The 23910-nt window shown below is 32.7% G+C and overlaps 1 protein-coding gene and 3 pseudogenes across 1 annotated transcript; 1 reads left to right on the top strand and 3 right to left on the bottom strand.

Annotated features, from left to right (window-relative positions):
• Nucleotides 1–5269: 5269 nt before the first annotated feature.
• LOC104772469 (F-box protein At1g30790-like) lies at nt 5270–6976 on the bottom strand (annotated as a pseudogene).
• A 1367-nt stretch (nt 6977–8343) lies between these two features.
• LOC104772468 (uncharacterized) lies at nt 8344–12694 on the top strand. The gene is made up of 13 exons (XM_087503693.1): nt 8344–8674; nt 8954–9501; nt 9599–9943; nt 10030–10083; nt 10254–10424; nt 10508–10648; nt 10716–10769; nt 10848–10904; nt 10999–11195; nt 11304–11385; nt 11670–12110; nt 12196–12334; nt 12445–12694. The coding sequence occupies exons 1-13, from the start codon at nt 8344–8346 to the stop codon at nt 12459–12461; spliced, it is 2577 nt and encodes an 858-aa protein (XP_087359819.1). The 3' UTR covers nt 12462–12694.
• A 4809-nt stretch (nt 12695–17503) lies between these two features.
• Nucleotides 17504–18159, bottom strand: LOC104789025 (ubiquitin-conjugating enzyme E2 4 pseudogene; annotated as a pseudogene).
• A 929-nt stretch (nt 18160–19088) lies between these two features.
• On the bottom strand, nt 19089–22401 carry LOC104789092 (uncharacterized; annotated as a pseudogene).
• Between the last annotated feature and the right edge of the window lie 1509 nt (nt 22402–23910).

Below are 23910 nucleotides of genomic sequence, written 5' to 3'. Positions count from 1 at the left end.
TCCATCCATTCCTTATTAATCTATTTTCTAGAGAAAAACAAATGTTGCACAAAAAAAACAATTTTTAGGTTTTCTAGATATTTTTAATAAGTAATTAATGACAAATTGTAAATTAAAAAAAAAGAACTGAATATTATTGGTTGAAATTCATTAATCACAAAAATAATGCAAGTAAATTCGGATTTTAATATGTTTGAAAATCCTAAAATATGGATTAATTTGGAACAGAGGGAGTATTGTCTAATATAACAATTTAATACAGTCCCATATAATTTTAAAAATTTTAAATGATGGGAAGTGTTTTTAGTCAAGTGCTTACAGTAACATTTCTGCGACCGATCCCACAGGAGCTCGATTCCACTAAGTCGTGTTATCTCTCTTAGTAGGGACTGGATATGAATCAGGTCTTGTCGATTATATGTTGATAAAAAAAAATCCAATGGAAAGAAGGCTGGAATATGATTTGTGGCAACATTTTCATTTTGTTGGATAAAAGGGATTTTGTTTCATATTACAATATTGGCTAGATTGTGGAGAATCACTATCCACGAAGATGGAGGCATATCAAAGGGACTTCAAACGTTTGGACCGAACAAAATAAAAGTTTATTATACAAAGGTAAAGTGAATTGTAAAAAAAAGCAAGCAATGGAAAAATGGTACATCAATACTCCATAGTATAAAATCTATAAAAGTTAAATGTTTTATTTATGAAATCATTCACAAAACATAAAAAGTTGAGGCAAATTAATTCAAGAGTGATTGAGAGATAATATTTAGTATAATAATGTTTAATATGTTTAGTATTTGGAGTTTAGGGTTTAAAATTTAGTTATTTTGTATATATATAAGGATATTATTTAAAATGGATTACAAGAGAAGGTATTTCTTTTAAAATTATTTGTTGTTAAGTATTACTTTTAGATTATGAAAGTAAAATTAATATATAGAACAACATTAGATTATCTATCAAAGTAATTATATAGTAAGGTCTTACAATTTTATTTTTAGACTACTTATCAGTTTTTCCAAAAAAAAAAAAAACTGTAAATAAATATAATTTTATCTTAATTACTTAACAAAAATGCCAAATTAAATTAATTTTGCGGTAACTAAAACAATGGTCATATTATTATAATAACATATTATTTAAATATTTTCAACAATACTGTGTGTACTTTTTTCTCTATCAAAATGATTCTTTTATGAATTGCATCATATAACAAATATCTATAAAAATATTGTAGTTAAACCATAATATTATAAAAATTATTTTTCAATATATATAGTAACAGTTACATGTACATTTCATATAGAATTAAATAGAATCTTCATCCTTTATTTCAAATTAATAATGCATACATAACCCACGCATCGCGTGGACTATTTTCTAGTATATATATATATTTACAACTAGTATGTATGTTTGCGATGTTTACTAGCAGGATTTCAACATACACCTTCAACAAGTCTAACTTTTCTTGCTTGTTATAGAAAGGAAAACAGTTCATTGATTCTCATTGATAAACAAGTGGGACAAATGGCTAACTCGCAGCAACATAAAGTTGTAGTTTCTATGTTGAAGAAAGAAAACTGTACAATAGCTATGAGGTCGGAGAACTCACTTGTCAAACGAGCTACGCCTTTAACAGTAATTTGAGGTTTTCTCTCCATCCAAGCTACCAACGACCTATCACGGTTATAGCAGAGGTCAACAATCAACCTTAGGAAAAATAAAATAAAAACAAAGATTCTGAAATTTTTAGTTAGGATTAAAAAATACCATAGTAAAGTACCGATGTAAATTCTCATTGTCTCCACCATTTTTCTCATGTGCGTATGCATGACCAATCTGAACAGTAAGGATTAAAAATACCATAGTAAAGTTACCGTAAAGTGCAAACTATAATACAAAAATCGAAAGATTAGGCAAAAACTAAAACAATTGGAGAAACATACTTTGGGAGAAGGAGTCAAATTAAGAAACGGTGAGTGATCTTCAGTTATTTGCTTTGTCCATTTACCTGCTTGGCGTATGATAATTATGTCAGAGAACCATTTAGATAGACCTGAAATGAGCATTAAGATGTTTGAAACTTACTCGACATTATATTATGTATTTTTATTTTATTTTGAGAACATAATACACTACAAGAAAAACTGTCTAAAAACATAAATTTTTTTGCAGCTATGCTCCAAATCTTGTGGTTATATTGCCTATAGCAATGGAAAGACACAACAAAAAAATTGTGGCTATAGCGTTGTAACTAATTGAATTTTGTGGCTATCCATGGTTACATTGCCACGACGTAGCCATAACAGAGTTTGTAGCTAATAGCCACGAAATCACCACAAAACTGTTTGTGTCTATAATAACCAAAGTTTAACCACAAAATAATTCGTAACCATTAGCCACGAATGTTACAAATCTGATCGTAGATTTAGCTTAAATCCACAAATCTACAAATTGGCTACGAGTAAGTTAATGGCTATAGTATCCACAACTTAGCTACAAATAATCTGTAACTATTTTTCACAAATTGGCCACAACAAAACAGTGGCTAAGTAAAAAAATGTACTAAAAAAAACTATTGGGAAATTAAATTAATTTGCTAATAATTTAAAAGCCATTAATCTTATTAACACCATAGAGTTTTATTTCCAAAAATCCAAAATACACAGGTTTAAAGATACAAAAAAAAACATAAATGACAAATTACATAGATTTAAGTCCATTGAAACGACATATTACTAGAGACCAAATTCAAATACCTCAAACAGATATCAAAGTCATGTTGGATAGGTTGATCGGAGAGGTGCGGTTGGGTGCTGCTTAATAAGTTCACCACCAAGACTCTTTTTTTTTTTTTTTGAATGTAGCACCACCAAGACTCCAATATGCTTTTTATCGAATTACGATGCTCTGAAGTTTTTCCTAAAATATGTTTGCAAAATCCAAAACGGTTATACAGTTAAATAGTGTACCATTAGTGCAAATCTATACAAGATGGCCCACCAAGTCAGTACGATTAACAAATTGTCTTGTGCATTAGGAATAACCATGAGATCAATAAAATAATAACTTACAGATGAAGTGGCTCGTTGATCTTCTTGTTTTCAACCAGATGAAGATGAAGTATATATGGATATCCAAATATGAATATTTGCATATGTTCTTACTTTTACACATTTATATTAACATTTTTGAAGTACATTTTGTGTTATGCCCTTTTAGTTTTGTTTATTTAAAAAATTATTTACAACATTAGTGCCTAAAAAATTTCCAAAACTAACTTTATTACAGGTTTTGTTTCCTAAATATTTTACATTTAATTCCAACTAAATAAATGACAGCAATCAATATGAAAATAGAAACTATCATATATTTAGCCACACATTTTGTTGTGTTTTGAAGATTTTCTATATATGAATTTTTCGCAAACAAAGAAAACAACAATTTGATTTTCATTTTGTTTTCCAAAACTTGTGAGGTTTGATTCTTAACGTAAGAAAAACTTCGATTGACATTTATTTAAATATTATAATTAACATATATAAACTTAATAAAAAATTAATTATTACGAATATGTAAAATTAAAAAAATTTAAAATACTATATAATGTGGTTATAAAGTAGATGAGTTATAAAGAAGACATATTGGAATTAATAAAATATTATTTAATTTGTGTTAGCACGGGTTAAATCCTCATTTAATTATTTATCAACACTACTAATATTAGAATATTTGACATAAAATCAAGTTCATTTAACTAAGATTATGTAAAATATTTAAATCATTAGGAAAAATGTGACTTAATCACAATATATAAATTACTTATTATGTATTTAGATCTCTTATTTTTTGTTATAATAACTAAAAATCAAAATAGAATCTCAAACACTAAACAAAACAAACTAAATATAACAAACAAATGGTCATGAACTGTATTGCGGGTTAAAAAAATAATATAAACATTTATCTGCACAACAATTGGAAAATTTAGTTATTTTTCTATTTACAAAACATCCAATATTTAACAAATAGATAAAACATAAATATAAATTATAATAAAAATTATATGTCCGCGGTATACCGCGGGTTAAAATCTAGTTTATCGTATAAATTATGGATGTAACAAACAAGGAAGAACTATAAAAAAAAAAAAAAAAAAAATAAGTAAACAAGCAAAAAAAGAAAGAAGCAAACAATGAATGCAGAAATTAAGCAACCAAGTAAGTAAACAAAGAATTTGACAAATCCAGTAGTCAATTAAGTCAACGAATCAAAGAAACAGGGGAGTAATGAATTATGAATGGCTACAAGTGAGACCAATGTATGTATGTGTGCAATGTATATTATGTATGTATGTGTTATGTATGAATGTGTTGTGTCTGAAGGATTGTGTTATTTATGTATGTATGTATGTATATGTATGTATGTATGTATGTATGTATGTATCAAGGCATGCATGTATGTATGAATGCATTATGTATGTATGTATGTATGTATGTATGTATGTATGTATGTATGTATGTATGTATGTATGCATGCATGCCAAAGATTCGTTCAGTTATCTGTTTAACGACCTAGCCCAAACTTATGAACAAAGAGGAATGTACCTTAATTATAATACAAGAAATGAAAGTTTGGAAGAACCACAAAACCAGGCTTGATTGCTTTAGTGCCATCACTTTAGTTCTGAAAAGTCCAAGAGTGAATTCGTAAGTTTTCATTACCATTGTGAATAACTAACTATTAACAAGTTTCAATACAACTGAATAGTAAAAAAAATCTAAAAAATATGAATGGAAACAACTAACCTGAAAAATCCAAGAGTGAATTCGTAATGTTTCTTTGTGTTTTTTTTTTCTTTTCTTTCTGATTGAAAAAATGTCCTGTACAAAATTCGAGAATGTTGATACCTTTCCAAAACCTGAGGACGAATACGGAGGCCGTTTTTGATGATTACCTCAAGCTTGTTTATAAAATTCTTGAAAAGGAGGAGGGGGAGGAGGAGGAGAAGGAGAAGGAGGGAGTGGAGATGGCCATGTATAATTTGCTTGCTTTTGAGTATTTTGCTGACATGGAGGATAACGTGTTACCCACCACCACGAGAGCCAGAGGGTAAACTCTTCTTTTTTAATACTATATACTTATGATGCTATATACTTTCATCTAATTTACTGGATTGGTTCCAACCATTTGTAATAGCGGATCAACCACCAAACACTATTGACTTAAGCAATTACGTTTATATCAATTATAAGGCCATCTCACAAATATTACTGCTTCCATGAAACACACAAAGCTAAAGGAAATAATGAAAGCTTTCTAAGTAAAATTGTATACAGAAATAAGTCCTCACTCACAAGAACCTAATGTTCTCAACATAGCCTGGAAAACAAAAAAAACTATTACGAGATTACACACCAAATCCATGAACACGTCTAAATTTATCATCCGCAATTCCTTCGACCTCCACGCTTCTTATACTCTCTCTATTAAAATCGTAATAGTAAACACTAAACGGTTCAGATGACTTTAACCGTGGATCAGTCATAATAATCTCACCGGTATGTATCTCTCCCATTCATGGGTTTCACTACCTGGGATTCTTTCCTTACCTGGCTAGGATCCGTCAACATTGAACCAAAACTGGTTACTCTTAAACTACTGGCTGCTCAGGCGGTGGTGTATACTCTTTGGCAGGAACGGAACGCTCGGATTTTCACCAGCACACGTACTCCAGTCGAAGCTCTCTTCCCAAAGCTTGATAGAAGGATCCGCAACACTTGCCTGGCTAGGAATCGCTCTCCGAAGTTCCAAGATCTGCTCATGCTCTGGTTTCGCTCTTCTTACCCTTAATCTATCTTTTCTTTTTTTGGTTCCCTCGTGTAACCCGGGTTTGTTCTCCCGGGCTTTGATGTTGTTGTTGGCATCTCCCTAAACTACTTATGTAAGAAAGTCCAAAATTAATACCACCTGAAATTTTATGCAAAAAGTAAATCATACCACTCAGAAGGTAGGGCACGCCTAGTTTCCGACCATTCTTGTTTCTCATCATCTTCTAAAATCCACAACACCATCTCATCGTCGTAACTATAATCTACACGGCCCAATTTTCCATTGTAGTTTAAAAGAGTGGAAGAGTTTGTTGTCGTGATATGTGATTTTTCGGGTGCTTGAATTAGTACCAGCTTCTCAGATCTAACATCGAACCTAACTATTCCTGAGTCTCCAACACCATAGTATATAGCACCATCGATGCATATCCCTCCATATACCATGTCATAAGTGACACCTTGGGGGATTTCAATCTTTCTCCACTCTTTTTGTGGAGAGCTTACCGTGAAAACGAAATGTTCCTGTTTTATATCTCTTCCATGGTCGAGATAACGATAAAACATCATCACACACAACACTTTGTATTGGTCTTGAACCGGATCGTACCCGAGACGTGCGTTCACTTGTCTTCCGTTGGATACAACATCAGGCAATTTCACTATTTGTCTAGTGGTGGGATTACAAACCGCAATCGAATTATCACCATGCCTGCCGCAGAAGAAACCGTTCACGGGGCGAGATGCGATGGAGTAGGCGTGATCGGCCGACATCGTCATGTCGTGTCTGCCAACCACCGTGGAGGCTTTATCGTCGTAGTCCTTGTTGTTGTGTTCAGGAGCTGAGAAGATGAAACATTCCCATAACTTTAAGTGATTGAAGGTGAAGAGGAGACGAGGCTGAGTCTTTGAACGAGTCAGGAACGAGTCGGTGAAATCTTTACTGCGGATGATTGAGAACCACAGCTTCGACACACATTGAAATCGGATGAGAGATTTTGCCGGAAGTCTAGAGAGTATCTCGATGGTGAGATCAAGGGGAATGTCTGTTGTGGAGTTTCTGGCGTGATCTAGGTTACTTGAACGAGAAGGTTGTGAATCTTCCATGGCGGCTGGTGGTAAATCGCGTGGTGATGATCCACAACCCTAGGACGTAAAGATGATGATGTTATTTACTCAACTCAAGTAAAAAGATATTTTACAATTTTTTAATTAGGTTTCTAAAGGATAAATTCTTAGAGAAATACCCTAAAATAGCACTAAATAAAGTTTTATGGACAACTATAGCACACATTCCATAAATTTCCAAAAATAGCACTATTTAACATATTAAAATATTTAAAATTAATTTTTAGAATTTGTTATTTTATGTTTGGGTTCTCAATTTCACATTTAGGGTATAGTTTTGAGAGGTAGGGTTTAGTATTTTGAATTTAGGATTTAATTTTAAAAGATTAATTAGTGCTATTTTTGGAATTTTAAAGATGTTGTGCTAAGTTTGGAACAAAAACTTATTTTGGTGCTATTTTTGAGAATCTCCCTAAATCTTATGATATTTATATTTAATTTATATATAGTTTTTTTATAATATTTAATTTTATAATCATCCTTTATTTTATAAAACACAAGTCACTGTACCAATAAAAACTTGACATGCAGCAAAACAACCAAATTAATTTTTAAAAATATGTAAAACAAAAAGTGATTGTGGAAAAAAAAAAGGGGGAAAAGCAAAAATGCCCATTTTTCCCTTCCACTTTTTAAAAATGCCCTTGGGAAGGGTCCATTTTTAAGGGTACCCCTTTTTTTGGTGAAAAAGACTTTTTTACCCTTAATGAAGAAAACCTAATTTTCTCTCCACTTCGCCGTGCTTCTCTCCTTCCTCAACCGACGATTCTCTCTCCTTCGTTCATCGGCGATTCTGCGCGGCGATTCACGATTCTTCTTCGCGGCTATTCTCGATCCTTCTTCGCGGCGATTCTGCGCTTTCGTCTCTCGTATACGTAATTCCCGACATTGATTCTGGTTCTATCGCAGGCAGGTTCATTCTTTCTTTTTTTCTTTCTGGGTTTATCAATTTGGACTATCGCTTTTTTAAATTTAGGGCTTTTAGATTTCTTTGATATCGATTTGGAATATGTAAACTCTTTTAAATTTGGATTTATGTTCTTTTAAAACAGTTTTTAAAAGCCTCTTCAATTTCTTTGATATCGATCCAGATTCAGATCTGATGCATTCAGATCGATAATTGTGTTTGATATGGATTTGAAATTAGTAAAGTCTTGTAAATTTGGATTTTTGTTATCTCTTGTAAAACACTTTTTGAAAGTCCCTGTTAAACCATTTGATATCAATTTTTAGATCGGTCGTAGTTGAATTATGTCGATAAAGTGTGTTGATAAGATGACTTCAGATCGATAACGTGTGATGTTGATTTTTAAAAACCCTTTTAAAACTCTTGTAAATCCGTTGAAAAGTCTAATTAAGTGTGTTTCTTTAACAGATGGCATCAACTGATTTTGAACCCCTTGCACTACCAGAACCAACATATGGTATGGGTTTAGAACCAATTGTTGGAGCAAACATATGTAAACATTCGGACTTAAGCCTAGTTGCCAAAGTTAAACATACATTAGGAAAAGCATCTTTCACGAAGCTTCAATCTTCCTTCCTTGGGCACATCATCAATCTTTCTGCCAGAGACATTGGATTTTCTGGGAAAATATTCCACTACTTGATGCTGAGAAGGCTGAAGACAAGAGGGAGAAACTTATGGTTTACAGTCGACATGCAACCTCTTCGGTTTTCCATGAGAGAGTTCTTCCTTACAACAGGTAATTATAAAGTGTTTGCAATGGTTTTAAAAACCTTTTAAAACCCTTTTAAAAACCTTTTAAAACTCTTTTAAACTCTTTTAAAACCCTTTTAAAACTCTATTGTAAAGGGTTTTTCCCGTTTTAAATGTTTTAAAACCCTTTTAAAACCCTTTTAAAACTCTTTTAAAACCTTTTAAGAGTTTTAAAAGAGTTTTAAAAGGGATTTAAAAGGGTTTTAGAACAGTTTATATTAGGCAAAGTTTGAACAAACTAACATCATTGTTTTATTAAACATAGGGATTCAATGCGGACCTATTCATAGAGAACCAAGGAATAACGGAAAAGATCCAATTAGTGAACCATATTCTTGGGCGGTGAGAGGAGATTACACTTTAACTCAACTTCAATATCGACTATTTAATGAACCAGAAGAGGGTGAAGAACCTTTGGATGACAAGGAAAAGGAATGCCTCGCTGCAGTGGTATTAATAGAAGGTATTTTGATGACACCAAATTCAACAGAGAAGATACCTCTGTCTAGGCTGAAGCATGCATCAGATTTCGAGATGTATACAGCCCAACCATGGGGCAAGGAAGCGTATAACATTCTCGCCACATGCATTCAGAAATTCGATAAAAATACTTGGTTCAAAGGTCAGTATAGTGTCAAGGGATTTCCCATGGCATTATATATATGGGCCTTGAGTGCTGTTCCAATTTTTGGTGATAAATTTGCGAGAAGATGTAATTTTTCCAGAACATTCTATCCACTGATTCTCAATTGGCAATCAAGTCGTTATGCAAGGTTTGATGATGTTGTTGAAGCTATTAAGACAGCAACTTGTGTAAGTTTTGAATTCTATTAAAAGTGTAGTTTTGATTATTCATTGGTTATCTATATTTGATGAGTTTTGTTTTGATGGATTTTGATTATTTTTGTAGGTTGAAGTCAAAACAATAATTGGAGATCCAGAAGAATATAAGCATTTGGTTGATAAAGATGACAATGATTTTGAAGAAGTTATTGGCTTGGTTATGAAAGGCTATAGGTTGAAGAAAGAAGAATGGTCTACAAGATTAGTTGATATTTACTGTGCTTTGGGAGAGTTGGGTGACAAAATGGGGGAAAAATTGCCAGACTTTGAGAAACAAGAGAAAATGGAGAAAAATTTGTCAGATTCAGAAAAACTTGACATAATCCTCTTTATGTTAGATGACTTCAACAAAAGACTAGAAGCCATTGAAGAAGCTGTCAAAACCACATCAGGGAAAGATAAGGATAAAGGAGTAAGATTACAAGATCGCACCTTTTCGCATATATTCGACACTAAACTCTTTAAACTGAGGTCCTTTTTTTTCTTTTCCCTTTGCAGTCTCACGAAGATGAAGATGGACAGAATAGAAATGAAGAGGTTATAAATGAAGAGGTCAGTATCTATTTTAAAAGTTTTTCTGTTTAAAAAGTGTTTTTAACGGATTTACAGCATAACACTGATTAAAGGGCAACCATAGTGACTTAAACCTTTTAAAACCCTTTTGAAACAGAATGTAAAACCTTAAAAATGATGTTGTTATATGTTCTTTTTTTTTGTTGCAGGCTGGCAAACAAAATGTTGATGGAGATATTGCTAGAGAAGATTTCGTAGAAAGCCAGTCTGCAGATTCTGTCCGTCCATCAAACACACAAGATGGGAGCTACGCTGCAGATGATGAAAACACTCAAAAAACTGGTGGTGATGATGGTAATTACTTTGAAGAAACACCAAAGGTACATATATCTAGTATTTTTATAAGTTCTCAAATATCCTTTTAAAAGCCTGTTGTAAACCACAATTGTTATCATCTTTGAAGGATAAATCTCCTTCTCCACGCCCTTCTACACCAAAATTTGATCTTCTTTCTGAAGAAGATGAGGATAGTGGAAAAGATAAAAGCATTGATAAAGAGAAGGGAGCAAGCAGTAAGAAGAGAGTTTTGAGAGAGAGAAAACAGGTAAATCATTAAGAAGAGAGTATTTTAAAAGATTTCATCAAGTAAACCAAGAAATGATGAACTGCAGAGAAAGTGTAAGCAAAGCAATGATGGTGATGATGATGTTATGAACAGAAAAGAGGTTAGTAACTAGTTGTATAATGTTTTACATTTTATTAAATGTTTTACAAAAAATTGTGATTTTCTTGAGGCACTACAGAGGAAGAAGCGTAAACCAAGTGACAACCCAGATGCTGATATTCAAGCTAGAGAAGGGGTATGTATCTAACTTAATTATTTATTTCTATGAGATATTTAAAATGTTTTCCAGTGTATCGATATAAAGTGCGAAATTTTTTTGTTTTGTAAAGCCACAGAAAAAGAAGATTAAATCTGATGATGTTGGTGGTGTGCAAAGAAAAAGTGAACGAAATACAATTCCTTCTATTCACACTCAGCCGCCTTACACGGCCGAGAAGAAGAAGGACCCAATACTTTATCCTTTTTCCAAAGTTGATAAGACCCGGTTAGATGTATTTAGTGACTGGAAGAATTCAAGGAAAGCAAAGTAAGTTTTAGTTTCTAGCAACAAAAGTAAAAGTTCAATTAGTCTTTTAACAGATGTATTCATGGTTTTGAAAGTATTCTTGATTATTCTGTTTATTTTTGGATGTAGGCAACTAACAATTCTGGGTAAAAAAGTTGATGCCAAGTGGTTCACAACACTAGAGACGCCAGGGAAGTCGTTAACAACAATGGTATGATAACAAAGCTTAAGGTTTTACAAATGTGTTGTTAACGTTTCATGGGGTTTTAAAAAGGTTTTAAAAAGGTTTTAAAGAGTTTTAAAAGGGTTTTTAAAAGTGTTTACAAGAGGTTTAAAAGGTTTTAAAAGGAATTAAAATATGTCTTTTAAGCGTTTTCAAAGATTTACAATGTGTTTAAATTGGTTTACAAGATGATGTGTGAACGGGTCTGAACTTATTTATATGAGTTATTTGACAACAAGACTTGTTCTAATCTGTTTTTTGTTGTTGTTTAGCATGTTGATACAGTTGTGAAGTTGTTAAGCAGAAGAGAAGAAAGTCATCCGCACTTCTATAAAAGCAAATCATTGACGTTGGCTGAAACTTCTTTTTTGAGAGAGATTGATGAATATTACTCAATATTCGTTGACAACAAAGATGAATATGAGTTCCCTGAAGAAGGATTCAGTCAACTCTTCAAGGAAGCACCTACAAACAAAATACTGGCACCAATGTTGGTTAAGGAAAGGCTTTGGATGCCATTGATGATCAATTTGGAGAAGAAGGAGATGATTATCTACGACTTGGGCAAGCATTTCTACACCAACAAAATTAAAGACAAACAGGTGGGTGCATATGCTGTTGCAATGCCTTATATTGCCCAGAAGAAGTTTGGGATGAAAAATGATACAAAGAAATCTCCGTTCAGAATCAGTATTATAAATTGCATACCTCAGGTAAATACTGTTGAGCTTGTTTTCTAGTTTTTTGATATGGTCTCTGTAAATACTTTGGACTCTTCACTTTGTTTTTTCTTGATAGGTTGATAAGATTGAAGATAGTGGTGTCTTCATGCTGAAGACAATCGAATGTTTGGCTATGAGCATAACAACACATGGCAATCTTAAAAATGAGTCAATTGGTGATTTACGGAAGAAAATGGCGGTTGATATCTTTGCAGGTCAGTGTAGGTTTTTACATGGTTATTTAAATTGGTTTTAGATGGGTTAACAACTTTTGTATTGCAATGTATTTTAAATGGTTCTAACATCAATTATATTATATTTGCAGAATTACAAAATGACTAGGATAATGGAAATTTGCATCTTGCTGGTATATGAACGTGATCGCAGGAATGGTGCTTTAGATTATTGCATCAAGAACAATATTATTGCATCAAGAACAATATTATAACTTAACATATTCTAAAAATATGTTAAGTTACTCCTTTTATATATATACTTCGTTTAAGATTAAGTATTTACAATGAAGTTTAAAACGTTGTTTATCATTTCCGAATCCTTTTAAAAACTTTTTAAAACTCTTGTAAATCCTATAAATTTATTGAAATACCCAAAAAAATCCCTTTTAATCCTTTTAAAATACGTTTTAAAACACTTGTAAATCCTTTAAAATCATTGAAATACCCAAAAAATCCCTTTTAATCCTTTTAAAATACGTTTTAAAACACTTTTAAATCCTTTAAAATCATTGAAATACCCAAAAAAAAACCCCTTTTAACCTTTTAAAACGCTTGTAAAAACTTTTAAATGGTTTTAATACTATATTTTAAATGATTTTACAATGTTTTTGTATAATAAGGGTGAAAGCCCTAGGCCTAGGCCCAAATAGTAAAATATAACCTCCACTCCCCCCCCCCCCCTTATCAATTGTCCCTAAAAACTAGGGTTTCTCTTTCAAAAAGTACAGTTTTCCGTCTGGGAGGTTGAATGCGCGAAATTCACTCAAATCTGTATTTGCTTAAATTGGGTTCTCGATTTCGTCGGATTGCAGTCACGAAATCGTCGGATTGAAAGTAGAAGTCGGCTGATTGGGTACGCGAGGACTTCAAATTGCAATTTCTCTTTGTCGAATTACGGACTCTTCTTCTTCCTCGTTTTTCCTCTTAGTCCTCTATTCGAATTCGTCGTCTCTTCTTCTCCCTTTTGTAAGTTTGGTTTGGAATTTAATTTTGACTTCAATTTCTATTTCAATATGAAATTTTATGATGTTTTGGTGAACTCGGAATACGAAGGTTGGAAATTTATCAATGTCTTTAAAAAGTTTTAAATTGGTTTTAAAATAGGATTTATAAGGGATATTGGGTGCATGCCTTGAATATGTTCTCTGTAAACAATGTTGACAGGTTTTGCGATATGAGTAATTTTGAAGATTCCGCGAAGAAACTGTGCTTTCCAAAAAGATTAATCACGCCAGGCACAGAGGGAGATACATTAGAAAGAGTTACTAAATATTCTTCAGAGCAAGCTGTTTTGGCGAGTGTAAAGAATGCATTAAAAATAAAAGAGTTCCAGCAGTTAGAGAAGTCTTTCTTGGGTCCAATTATAGAATTTGTTAATCGGAAAAATATCAAGTTCTCGAGTCAACTGGTCCACCACTTACTACAGAGGAGGATTTTGTCTGCGAAAAACGAGCTCTGGTTTGCATTTGATGATCAACCTATGCGATTTTCGCTAAGGGAATTCGTCATTACAACAGGCCTTCCCGTAGGCACTGTTCCATCAGGTACTGTTACATCGAAAAAAGATTTGTGGATGAATGATAAAATGACCTGCAAACGTCTTCTTGATACTTTGAAAGTTAAAGGGAAAGACATGAAATCTGAGGAAAGAATTAGATTAGGTGCTTTGATACTAGTGGAGGGGATATTGATAGCTCAAAATCCAGTAGTTCAAATTCCCTTAAAGAATTTGCTGAGAGCCAGTAGTTTTGAGAATTTCTGTAAGTATCCTTGGGGTGAAATTGCTTACGAATCATTAGTGAGAGATGTGAAACAAATGACTGTGGGAACGTTGGCAAAGAAACAGTATGGAATGGCTGGCTTTCCATTTGCAATCCAAATCTGGTTGTTATCTTCAGTTCGACAGCTAGGGGAACATTTTGGTGTTAGGGAAAGCATTTCAAGCCAAAATCAACATCTCCCACTGATCTTGCAATGGCAAAAGACATCTTCCCCAAGATTCAATGAAATAAAATTTGTTTTCGAGTCTTGCAAGGTACCATTACTTCTCTAGAACTATTTTTTTTTTTTTCCAACAGTTTTAAAACACATTGTAAAACCTTTTTAAAAAAATGTTAGTAATGTAATTTAGATTTACAATGTGTTTTAAAGTGGTTACAAGACTTTACAACGGATTTACAAAGGATTTCTAGAGTTATAAAAGAGTTTTAAAAGGTTTTAAATATCTGTATAAGATTTTTGAGATATAATATGAATCAATTTATCTTTGCAGTTTGAAGTGAAAACAATTGTCGGTGATCCCGATGAATATAGCCATTTGGTTATGCCACCGAATGATGAAGACAAGGATTTCGACGAAGTTGTTAAACTTGTAATCCAAGGCTATAGGATGACTAAGGAGGAATGGATTCAAGGATTTATTCAAGATGAAAAAGGAGAAAAAAATCAAAAAAAGCGTGTGAGAGAAGCTGCAGGGCCATTCTTGAATCAAACTAACAAAAAAAAAAGAATATCTTTTAGTGAGAAAATTGACATGATTTTAAAAACATGTCAACTTACTCGCAAAAGATTAGTGAGACTGGAGAATTATGTGGGGATCACTACTGCTGCTTCAACACCACAGTGGGAATCAAGGGCATTTCAAGAAGAAGAAGTACCAGCCTCGGCAACTGCATTTCAAGAAGAGGAAGTACCAGCCTCTACAACTGCATTTCAAGAAGAGGAAGTACCAGCTTCTGCAACTGCTTTCCAAGAAGAGGAAGTACCAGCCTCTGCAACTGCTTTCCAAGAAGAGGAAGTACCAGCCTCTGCAACTGCTTTCCAAGAAGAGAAAGTACAAGCCTCTGCCACTTCATTTCAAGAAGAGGAAGTACGAGCCTCTGCCCCCGATTTTGAAGAAGAGGATGTACCAGCTTCTCAAAGTGAATTTGTAAGTGAAATAAAAACTTAATTCCTTTTAAAATCATTTTAAAAAGTATTTTAAAGAGCTTTTAACAAAATCATATAAACGTTTTCAAAGGTTTTGCTAGTGTTTTAAATGTATTAAACAAAATTTACAACATTTCTAGGTATCTAAAGAAGATAATCAACATGAGAAACAAACTGACTTGAGAGGGGAGCCAAGTGTTATTCCTGAAGAAAAAACCCAGGATACTAATGAAAATGATCCACAAGAAGAGGATATGAATAATGATAAGGTATGTGTTACTTGAATATGATCGACAAATTTTAAATACCTTGTAAAAACATATTTGAAAATAATTTACATATGGTTAAAAAAAATATATCATTATTTATGCAGGATGAGAAGCCTAACAGTGCTGATAATGTATACTCAAGCCAAGAAGAAGCGTACACTATTATATCGGATGACGAAGAGTGTATTAATATTTCAGATACTGATGAAGGGCCAAGCCAAGAAGAAGCTCCCACTCAACAAGAAGACCAAAGCCAACAAGAAGCTCCCACTCAACAAGAAGACCCAAGCCAACAACAATATCACACCAGCCAGGAAATGGGCAGTTGTAAGTTGTTGAAGTCTTTATTATAAATGATTTTCCCTGTTGAAAAATGACATATAATATTTTGTTTCTTTTGTTTGTATTAGTGCAAACACCTACTACGCAGGAAAACAATTTAAGTTACGAAGAAATAAAACAAATCGAGGAAGTAATAACTTCTTGGACGAAGACCAAGGACATCAGAACTATGCTTTCGTCAATTGATAACGTAAGTTTGAAAAAATCATATACTTGTTATCATAGGTGTTAAACATTAATTAAATTTGGATGTTCTACATTGTAGTATCTTTGGCAAGGGAATAAGTGGGAAAAAGTCTATGCCATGGATTTGATTACTAAAGAAGATGTAAAAAAAGTAACAAGGAAGGCAATATTACTTCTTCATCCTGACAAAATTCCTAAAGATGTTACTCCACAAATGAGATACCTTGGTACCAGAATGTTTACAAAATTAAAGGTCAGTGAACCTCGACTTTTGTTGGATTTTATGCACATTTTACAGTTATTTAATATTAATTAGGGATATAATTTTTGTTTTCTTTTGCAGGAGTACAAGGACAAATACGTAGGTTAAGGAATTTGGCATCTTGCTGGTCGCATCAAGAAGAATAATGGCATAGTATTTCAATGTTTAGTTTGCAAGTAGATTTTTTAAAATTGTCTTTTTAATGTTATGTTATTTTTTTCGCTTGTAAAACTTTTTAAATGGTTTTAATCCTATAAACAGTTTAATTAAACATGAGTAGTTTGTTCAAACTTGCCTAATATACGAGGTTATTGCTTAAAAAACTGTTTTTAAAAACCTTTTAAAAGGGTTAAAACTTTTAAAAGGTTAAATCTTCTAAAACGGGTTAATATTCTTTTAAGTTTTAAGGGTTTAAAAGGTTTCAAGAGAGCTTTAAAAGATGAAAAACCTTTTTGAGGGTTTAAAACCTTTTAAAACGAGTTCTAAACCTTGTATAATCTTTTAAAAAGAGGTTTTAGAAGTTTTTGAAAACTTTTTTAACATCTTTTAAAAACCATTTAAAAATTATTGCTGTTATATAAACGTGATCACATCAAGAAGAATATTGAATAGAATAGTATTTCAATGTTTAGTTTGCAAGTATATTTTAAAAAAATAGTTGTTTTAATGTTAAGTTATTTCTTATTGCTTGTAAAACCTTTTAAATGGTGTTAATGCTATAAATGGTGTTAAACTGTTTATAGGTTTTAAAAGGTTTTAAAAACCTTTTAAATCTTTTAAAATGTTAAATCTTCTAAAACGGGTTAAAATTATTTTATGCTTTAAAAGGTTTTAAAAGGTTTTAAGAGAGCTTTAAAAGTGTTAAAAACCTTTTAAAACCTTTTAGATGGTTTTATAACCTTTTAAACCCTTTAAACCTTTAAGATTATATCTTGTTTTTAGAAATTTTAAAAGGTTTTACAAATGGTTTATAATGATATATATCAATTTGGTTTGCTTTTTTAAAAGCTTTACAAGTTGTTTCTAATATTAAAACAGTAAACTCTGAATAAAATATTTATTAAAATAGAATTTACAAGAGCAGAGACTGAAATGTTTTATTAAAAAGAACAAAAACAAGATAAATTATTCAATAGTTCTTAAAAATAGATATGAACTATTTCAGTTTCCTCTCCCAGCATATTTATTAGTCATCTCTCTAGCCATAGCTTCAAACCTTCTCCTATCAGATTTGTAGAGGTTGGCAAGATATTCAATGGTCTGTCCCTCATCATTGACCTCTGGTTCAATCAACTTCTCCACTAATTCCTTGAAAAGCTTAACAATGGACATGGGAGACCAAGAGTCGCGCCTCAACACTTTTAGGTAAATGCCTCCATTATCTGATACATTTGGGTGGCAAATTCTTGTGATGAAAATAACCTGCATTATCAAGAAATTTTAATTAAAAAACTATTGAGTTGCTGCAAAAAAGGAGTCCTAATAATCATGCTTGCTAAAATAAAAAGGAGTATAATCAAAAATAGATACCTTGGGGGGACTTCTTGGGTAATCAGGTGGAAAAGTAACCTTAAGTTTAAACACTCCCCCTTCATAAGGAGTATTCACCGGTCCGATTAGAGTAGCCTCACAACAGAAAATGTCGTCATCAACAGTTACTAAAAAAAAGGCAAACACTCAATCTCTTTTATCCTTAACAGTAACACAAATCTACTCTGAAGATGCATGTGTTTACCTGCTGTGATGTTTGGCGAAAGATCCCTGTTCAGACATCTCAGATCAGTCTTTATAAGGCTTGAAGCAGGACGACGGGCCATTTCAGACGGATTAGAGGAAGAATGTAAATAGAGTTTTCGAGAATGATTTAGGAGACAAAGGTTTGATTTTTCGAATCTGAGAGATGATTGAGGAGTTATCGTGAGACAAAAAGTATATATAATAGGCGAAGCGTCGCTTTGGTTTACAAAAAGTACCCATTCAACGCTTAATTAAAACCGAACCAAAGCGACGCTTCGCTTAATACCCCTTCAATAAATTAACCCTTCGAAATCTTATCCATTAAAATCTTACCCCTTCAAAACTTACCCCTTCGCTGTTTCCAAGTGACTCTTCGCATATTACCCCTTCAATCTTCTTCCACAAAAAAAACTTAAGCGATTCGAAATCAAAATTTGAAATCTTCTATATCTGTTCAAATCATCTAAAATCGTTGGAGTGTTTTGCTTGGTGTTTGATTACGAAGCAGTGAAGGAGACTGAAGATGGTGAAATCATAAGAAATTTAGGGTTTTTGCAGTGAGAGAGAAGAGAGAGAGAGATGAAGAAGTGTAAGAGGAAGGGGAAGGGGAAGGGGAAGGGGAAGAGAGAGAGAGTGTGGCGACTTGATTTTTACAAGAGTATATATATATATATATATGGTTTTTAATCGTTGTAGGGTTTTACAAGAGTATATATGGTTTTTAACATGTTTTAAAAGGGTTTTAACATGTTTTAAAAGGTTTTACAAGTTGTTTTAAAAGGTATATATATGGGTTTTAATCGGTGTAGAGTTTTACAAGAGTATGTATGGTTTTTAACATGTTTTAAAATATTTTACAAGTTGTTTGTAAATGATTTTAAAACAGTACGACTTGCTATTTTAAAAGGCATTACAAGTTGTTTTGAGAAAATGGAGTTTACAACACCACAGACTGAAAGTATTTTATTAAAAAGAACAAATTCAAGTTGAATTAAAGAGAGAGAGAGAGTTAGATAGCTGCAAGACAACTAGATTTGTTGTGTCCACACTGACCGCACCTACTGCATTTGTATTGTTTTGAATTTGTCTTAGCCTTTCCATACTCCCATGAACTAGCTATTCTCTTTTTCTTTCGCCTGCCACTAGGTATACGAGTAGAAGGTGGCCGAATAGAAAAACTAACACTCTCTGGAATCTCCCAATACTCCATATCACCTACTGGGTGAATGCTCTCTGAATATGCTAAACGCCATCTGTAAAATAAAAAAGAGGAAGATAAGACTAATATAACTTTGATAAACCTTTGAAAAACCTTGTAAAACCTTTTTTAAACTGTTTATAAACCTTTTAAATAACTTATAAAACCTTTTAAAACCTTTTAAAACATTGTAAAAACCCTGTCGGATCCGTTACTTTAGCAACCTTTTAAAGACCTTATTAAAGAAGAGAGTTATAACCTTTCAGTGGAATGATAATCATCAACAAACATGTTTTCATTGAGATTGACATGTTTTGCAGCAGCAATTCCATGTGCACAAGGGAATTTGTCAATATCAAACATACAGCATGTGCATTTCCTTGTGTCCAAATTCACCATATATGTCTTTAAAGCTGCTTTAACCTCGAAGATATTTTCATTTACTTGACTAACTTCAAGCCAGCGGGTAGTATTATTATAAGATTCATTCATCTTATTCCCAACTTTTGTAGTAACAGCATATGGATGTCGACAGCTCTCCTCACGTCGTTCATTAAACCACCTAGTCAAAATAGACCTGATTGTATCAAACAGGCAGATAATTGGATACTCACGAGTCTCTTTTAACCTGGAGTTAAAGGACTCGGCACAATTAGATGTCATAATGTTGTACCGGTTAGAAGGAGAATATGCACGTGACCATTTCCTAATATCAGCTTGCCAAAGATATTCTCCAAGAACCGGATCACCATTGGAAATTTGAGTGAACAAATAATCAAAATCATACTGAGTGTAAGCTCTTGAAGCATCATGAACAACTGGAAGAAGAGAAGCAGAAGCTCTAAATCGTGTTTCCAGGTTCTTTTGCAAGTGGAAAGTGCAGATCCCATGATGAGCATGTACATAATTTACTGATAGCGCAGTTGCAATTGAAGAAGCCCGATCAGACACAAAAACTAGATCCTCTTCATCAGGAATAATAGTCTTCAAACACCGCAAAAACCAATCCCATGATGCATCATTCTCAGAATCAACAACAGCAAAAGCAATAGGATACAACTGAAAATTACCATCCTGAGCTGATGCAGCAAGCAAAGTTCCCTTATATTTTGATTTCAAATGGGCGCCATCAATAGAAATAACTTTTCTCATCAACTTAAAGCCTCTAATTGATGCACCAAAAGCCAGAAAACCATATCTAAACTTATTATCAGAATCAGCTTTGATGTAAGTGATAGTACCTGGATTCTTCTTTTCTATCATGTGAAACCAACTCGGTAAAACCTCATAACTATCAGCAGGTATACCCCTAGCAAGTTCTGATGCATGTTCTTGAGCTCTCCATGCTTTTGAGTACGAGACACCAACTCCATGGTCATTCCTAAAAATTTCCATGAGCTGTTTGGGTCTGAGAGGAAGCTTTCCTCCTGCAAAATGGTTACTAACCAAACCAGCCAAAGTCCTTGCAGTTGCTTGGCGATGATTAACATTCCTTAAAGCAGAGTCACAGCTGTGCTGACTACTATACTTTCGAACAACAAAGCTATCTGATGCTTTAGCCTTAGTTGCAAGTAGCCTCCAACTACATTTTTCATCAATACATTTAAGAACATACCTCTTGTTGTCTGACTTAAAAGTATGAAACTCAAAACTGTGCTTGACTGCATACATCCGCATCTGACTTCTCATTTCTGTTTTGTCTTTGAATAACTTTCCACAAAACAGTGAATCAACATCGATTAGACCAGTTGAGTGTGAAGAACAAGATGGATACCCAACAGAGGTTGTCATGTTACGAGGAACACCCTCGACATATGAATTTGGTATTGGTTGATCCTGAAAGTACAAATAAATGGTTTTTTAAAAGGTTTTACAAGTTATTTAAAAGGATTTACAAGTTATTTATAAGGTTTTACAAGTTATTTCAAAGGATTTAATAAGGTTTACAACCGTTTTCAAAAGGTTTTTTAAAGTGTTTAAATGTAAGTTACCTTAGTATGAGTAGAAGTAAAATCATCAGAATTGCCAGTATATTGACTTGAAGAAGCAACAGGAGAACAATAAAAACGAGGAACACCCTCGACATATGGATTTGGTATTGGTTGACCCTGAAAGTACAAATCAATGGTTATTTAAAAGGTTTTACAAGTTATTTCAAAGGATTTAATAAGGTTTACAACCGTTTTCAAAAGGGTTTTTAAAGTGTTTAAATGTAAGTTACCTGAGTATGAGTAGCAGTAAAATCATCAGAAGTGCCAGTATATTGACTTGAAGAAGCAGCAGGAGGATCACTCTCGACATATGGATTTGGTATTGGTTGACCCTGAAAGTACAAATCAATGGTTTTTTAAAAAGATTTTACAAGTGATTTCAGAGGATTTAATAAGGTTTACAGTTTTTAATAAGGTTTACAACTGTTTTCAAAGGTTTTTAAAACGGGTTGAAAAGACAATAAAAATATTTATACCATTGTAAATTACCCGAGTATGAGTATAAACATCAATAACATTCCCAACTAACAGATTTGAGCTTGTTTGATCCTGAAAGGATTTGTAAAGTATTTAAAACGTTTTACAAGTGTTTTCAAAGAATTTTATAAGGTTTTGTAAGCAATAAATAATTTAAAATTCTAAAGTAGAAAGTTACCTGAGTAACAGCAGTAACACTCTCAATAAAAGGAGTAGATCTAGGTTGACCCTGATAAAGAAACATTACTCAAATCAGTTACTTTTCTAAAACAATATTAGAAAGAACAAGAGAATGAGTTTACTAAAAATACCTGCTCTACAATCTCACAAAAATCCTCAACAGTAACACATAGATGAAGAACTCCTCCACTTTGTGCATATTTGAGTTTAAAAGCTTCAAGCTGCCTGTCATTTCTAATAAAGATAGGAATACTACCTATAGTAGAAGACTTAGCAGGCAATGAATAACTTAGCTTTAAACATTGTGCCTGAATATCAATGTCAAAATCTTCTAATAGAATTTTTACCAACTCACTAAATCTAGTATTCTCATCAATGTTAATCAAAGAAGCTCCCCTTTCATTATCAATCTCAAATTCCCAATGAATGTTGTTGTTCAACTTCCACAAACCACATACTGAATACAATTCAATCATTTGTACACCCAAACAAAACCTGAGAAAACAAACCAATAAAACTACATTAAAAGAAGAGAGATCCGAACAACTATATCAAAGAATAACAGTAGATGTCCAAAGATCTAATAAAGGACATTATTATCACGAACAGATCTAAAAGAGCAAGTGTTAAGACCTAAAAAAATTCTGACATCAAATTTGAAATCGAAACAACAATCTAATAGCTAACACAAAATTGAAATTGAAATCAAAACAAAAATACAGAAACAAGCTTACACGATGGGAGAAAAAGACCTAAAAAATTTCAATTTATAACGGCGGAGGAGAGATTTGCTTTATAAGACCTAAAAATTCAATTGCTCAATACGATGGGAGAAGAAGAGACGAAGACGATGACGATGGGAGAAACAATGATAACGGCGGAGGAGAGATCCGATCGGAGAAGGAGAGATGTCTCCGGAGAAGAAGAGACGAAGACGAAGACGAAGACGAAGAAGGTCGACGGCGAAGGAAGGTATAATTATAAAACAAGGGCAAAAATGTCTTTAAAAAATAATGGAAGGGTATAATTAAAAATGATCATCAAAGGAGTATTATTAAAAAGGGATATCAAAGAAAGGGCATTAGTAACAAATTCTCAAAAAAAATAGAAAAAAAAACGATTACAATTTTGAATTTTCATAACAAAAAGAAAAAAAATAACTGCAACAGGAAAAAATGTCTCTTTTACAACTGCTACCCCCACGATCTCATATCATATCCACTTCTTCTATTCAATTCTTCACCAACATGATTTCATACCAAAAAAAAAAACTTCAAAATCTCTTCATTTTCCGTATTCCTAACAATATAAAATCAAGAAATCTCAAATCTTTCACCATTTTTCTCTGTTTTGCAACTATTTCCATTTCATTTTTCTTTACCATGAATTGAGTTCGTTTTGCTTGACATGTTCTCATTTTTTTCTCATGTAAGAAATGTAGTCATGTTTATTATCTTGTGCTCTTCATCTAATTTAAAATATATATTTTTCTCTCTCTCTCTTTATCTCAGATCTGTCGACATAGAAGGTAGAAAAAAGGATTTGAGGTGATGAAAACATGTATTTTACTTTTATACAATCTAACGAAAAGAACGAGATTGAAAACCAAAGGAACATAAACTATTGGCAAAAAAGTATGATTCTTCACTATCAAAAGCTGAATTCCATAAGTTTTGTCTACTTACTGTTTGTCAAAATGGATGACATAAAATTTGGTTATAATACAGCAGCACAAGTTCATATTACGGCTCTTACATATTTCTTCTTCACTAAAATTTTTTAGAAGTCTACTGTCTCTTTGTCTATCTCTATTGAACCTGAAGGTAACCTTTTCGACTGTTTTCAGATTAGATTCCCGATTATAATGAATAATAGTAATTACATGCTTGACTTGGTAGTTTCTGTGTGTGTTTCGTATCCGCAATTACATGCTTGGAAAAGAAAATGATATGTTTCGTTGAAGCCGTGAAGATGAACAATTTGAT

Source organism: Camelina sativa, chromosome 20, assembly GCF_030686135.1.
Source record: "Camelina sativa cultivar CO46 ecotype springtype chromosome 20, ASM3068613v1".
Lineage (NCBI taxonomy): Eukaryota > Viridiplantae > Streptophyta > Magnoliopsida > Brassicales > Brassicaceae > Camelina > Camelina sativa.
Note: the sequence above shows the minus strand (reverse complement) of the source record. Positions and strands in the feature narration are given on the sequence as shown.

Bases quoted from the DNA above. Each gene is read 5' to 3' on its own strand.
- LOC104772468 (XM_087503693.1), top strand. From the start codon at position 8,344: ATGGCATCAACTGATTTTGAACCCCTTGCACTACCAGAACCAACATAT. The intron at 9,502-9,598 runs GTAAGTTTTGAA...TTATTTTTGTAG, and splicing joins CTATTAAGACAGCAACTTGT to GTTGAAGTCAAAACAATAAT. The intron at 11,196-11,303 runs GTAAGTTTTAGT...TTTTGGATGTAG, and splicing joins AAGAATTCAAGGAAAGCAAA to GCAACTAACAATTCTGGGTA.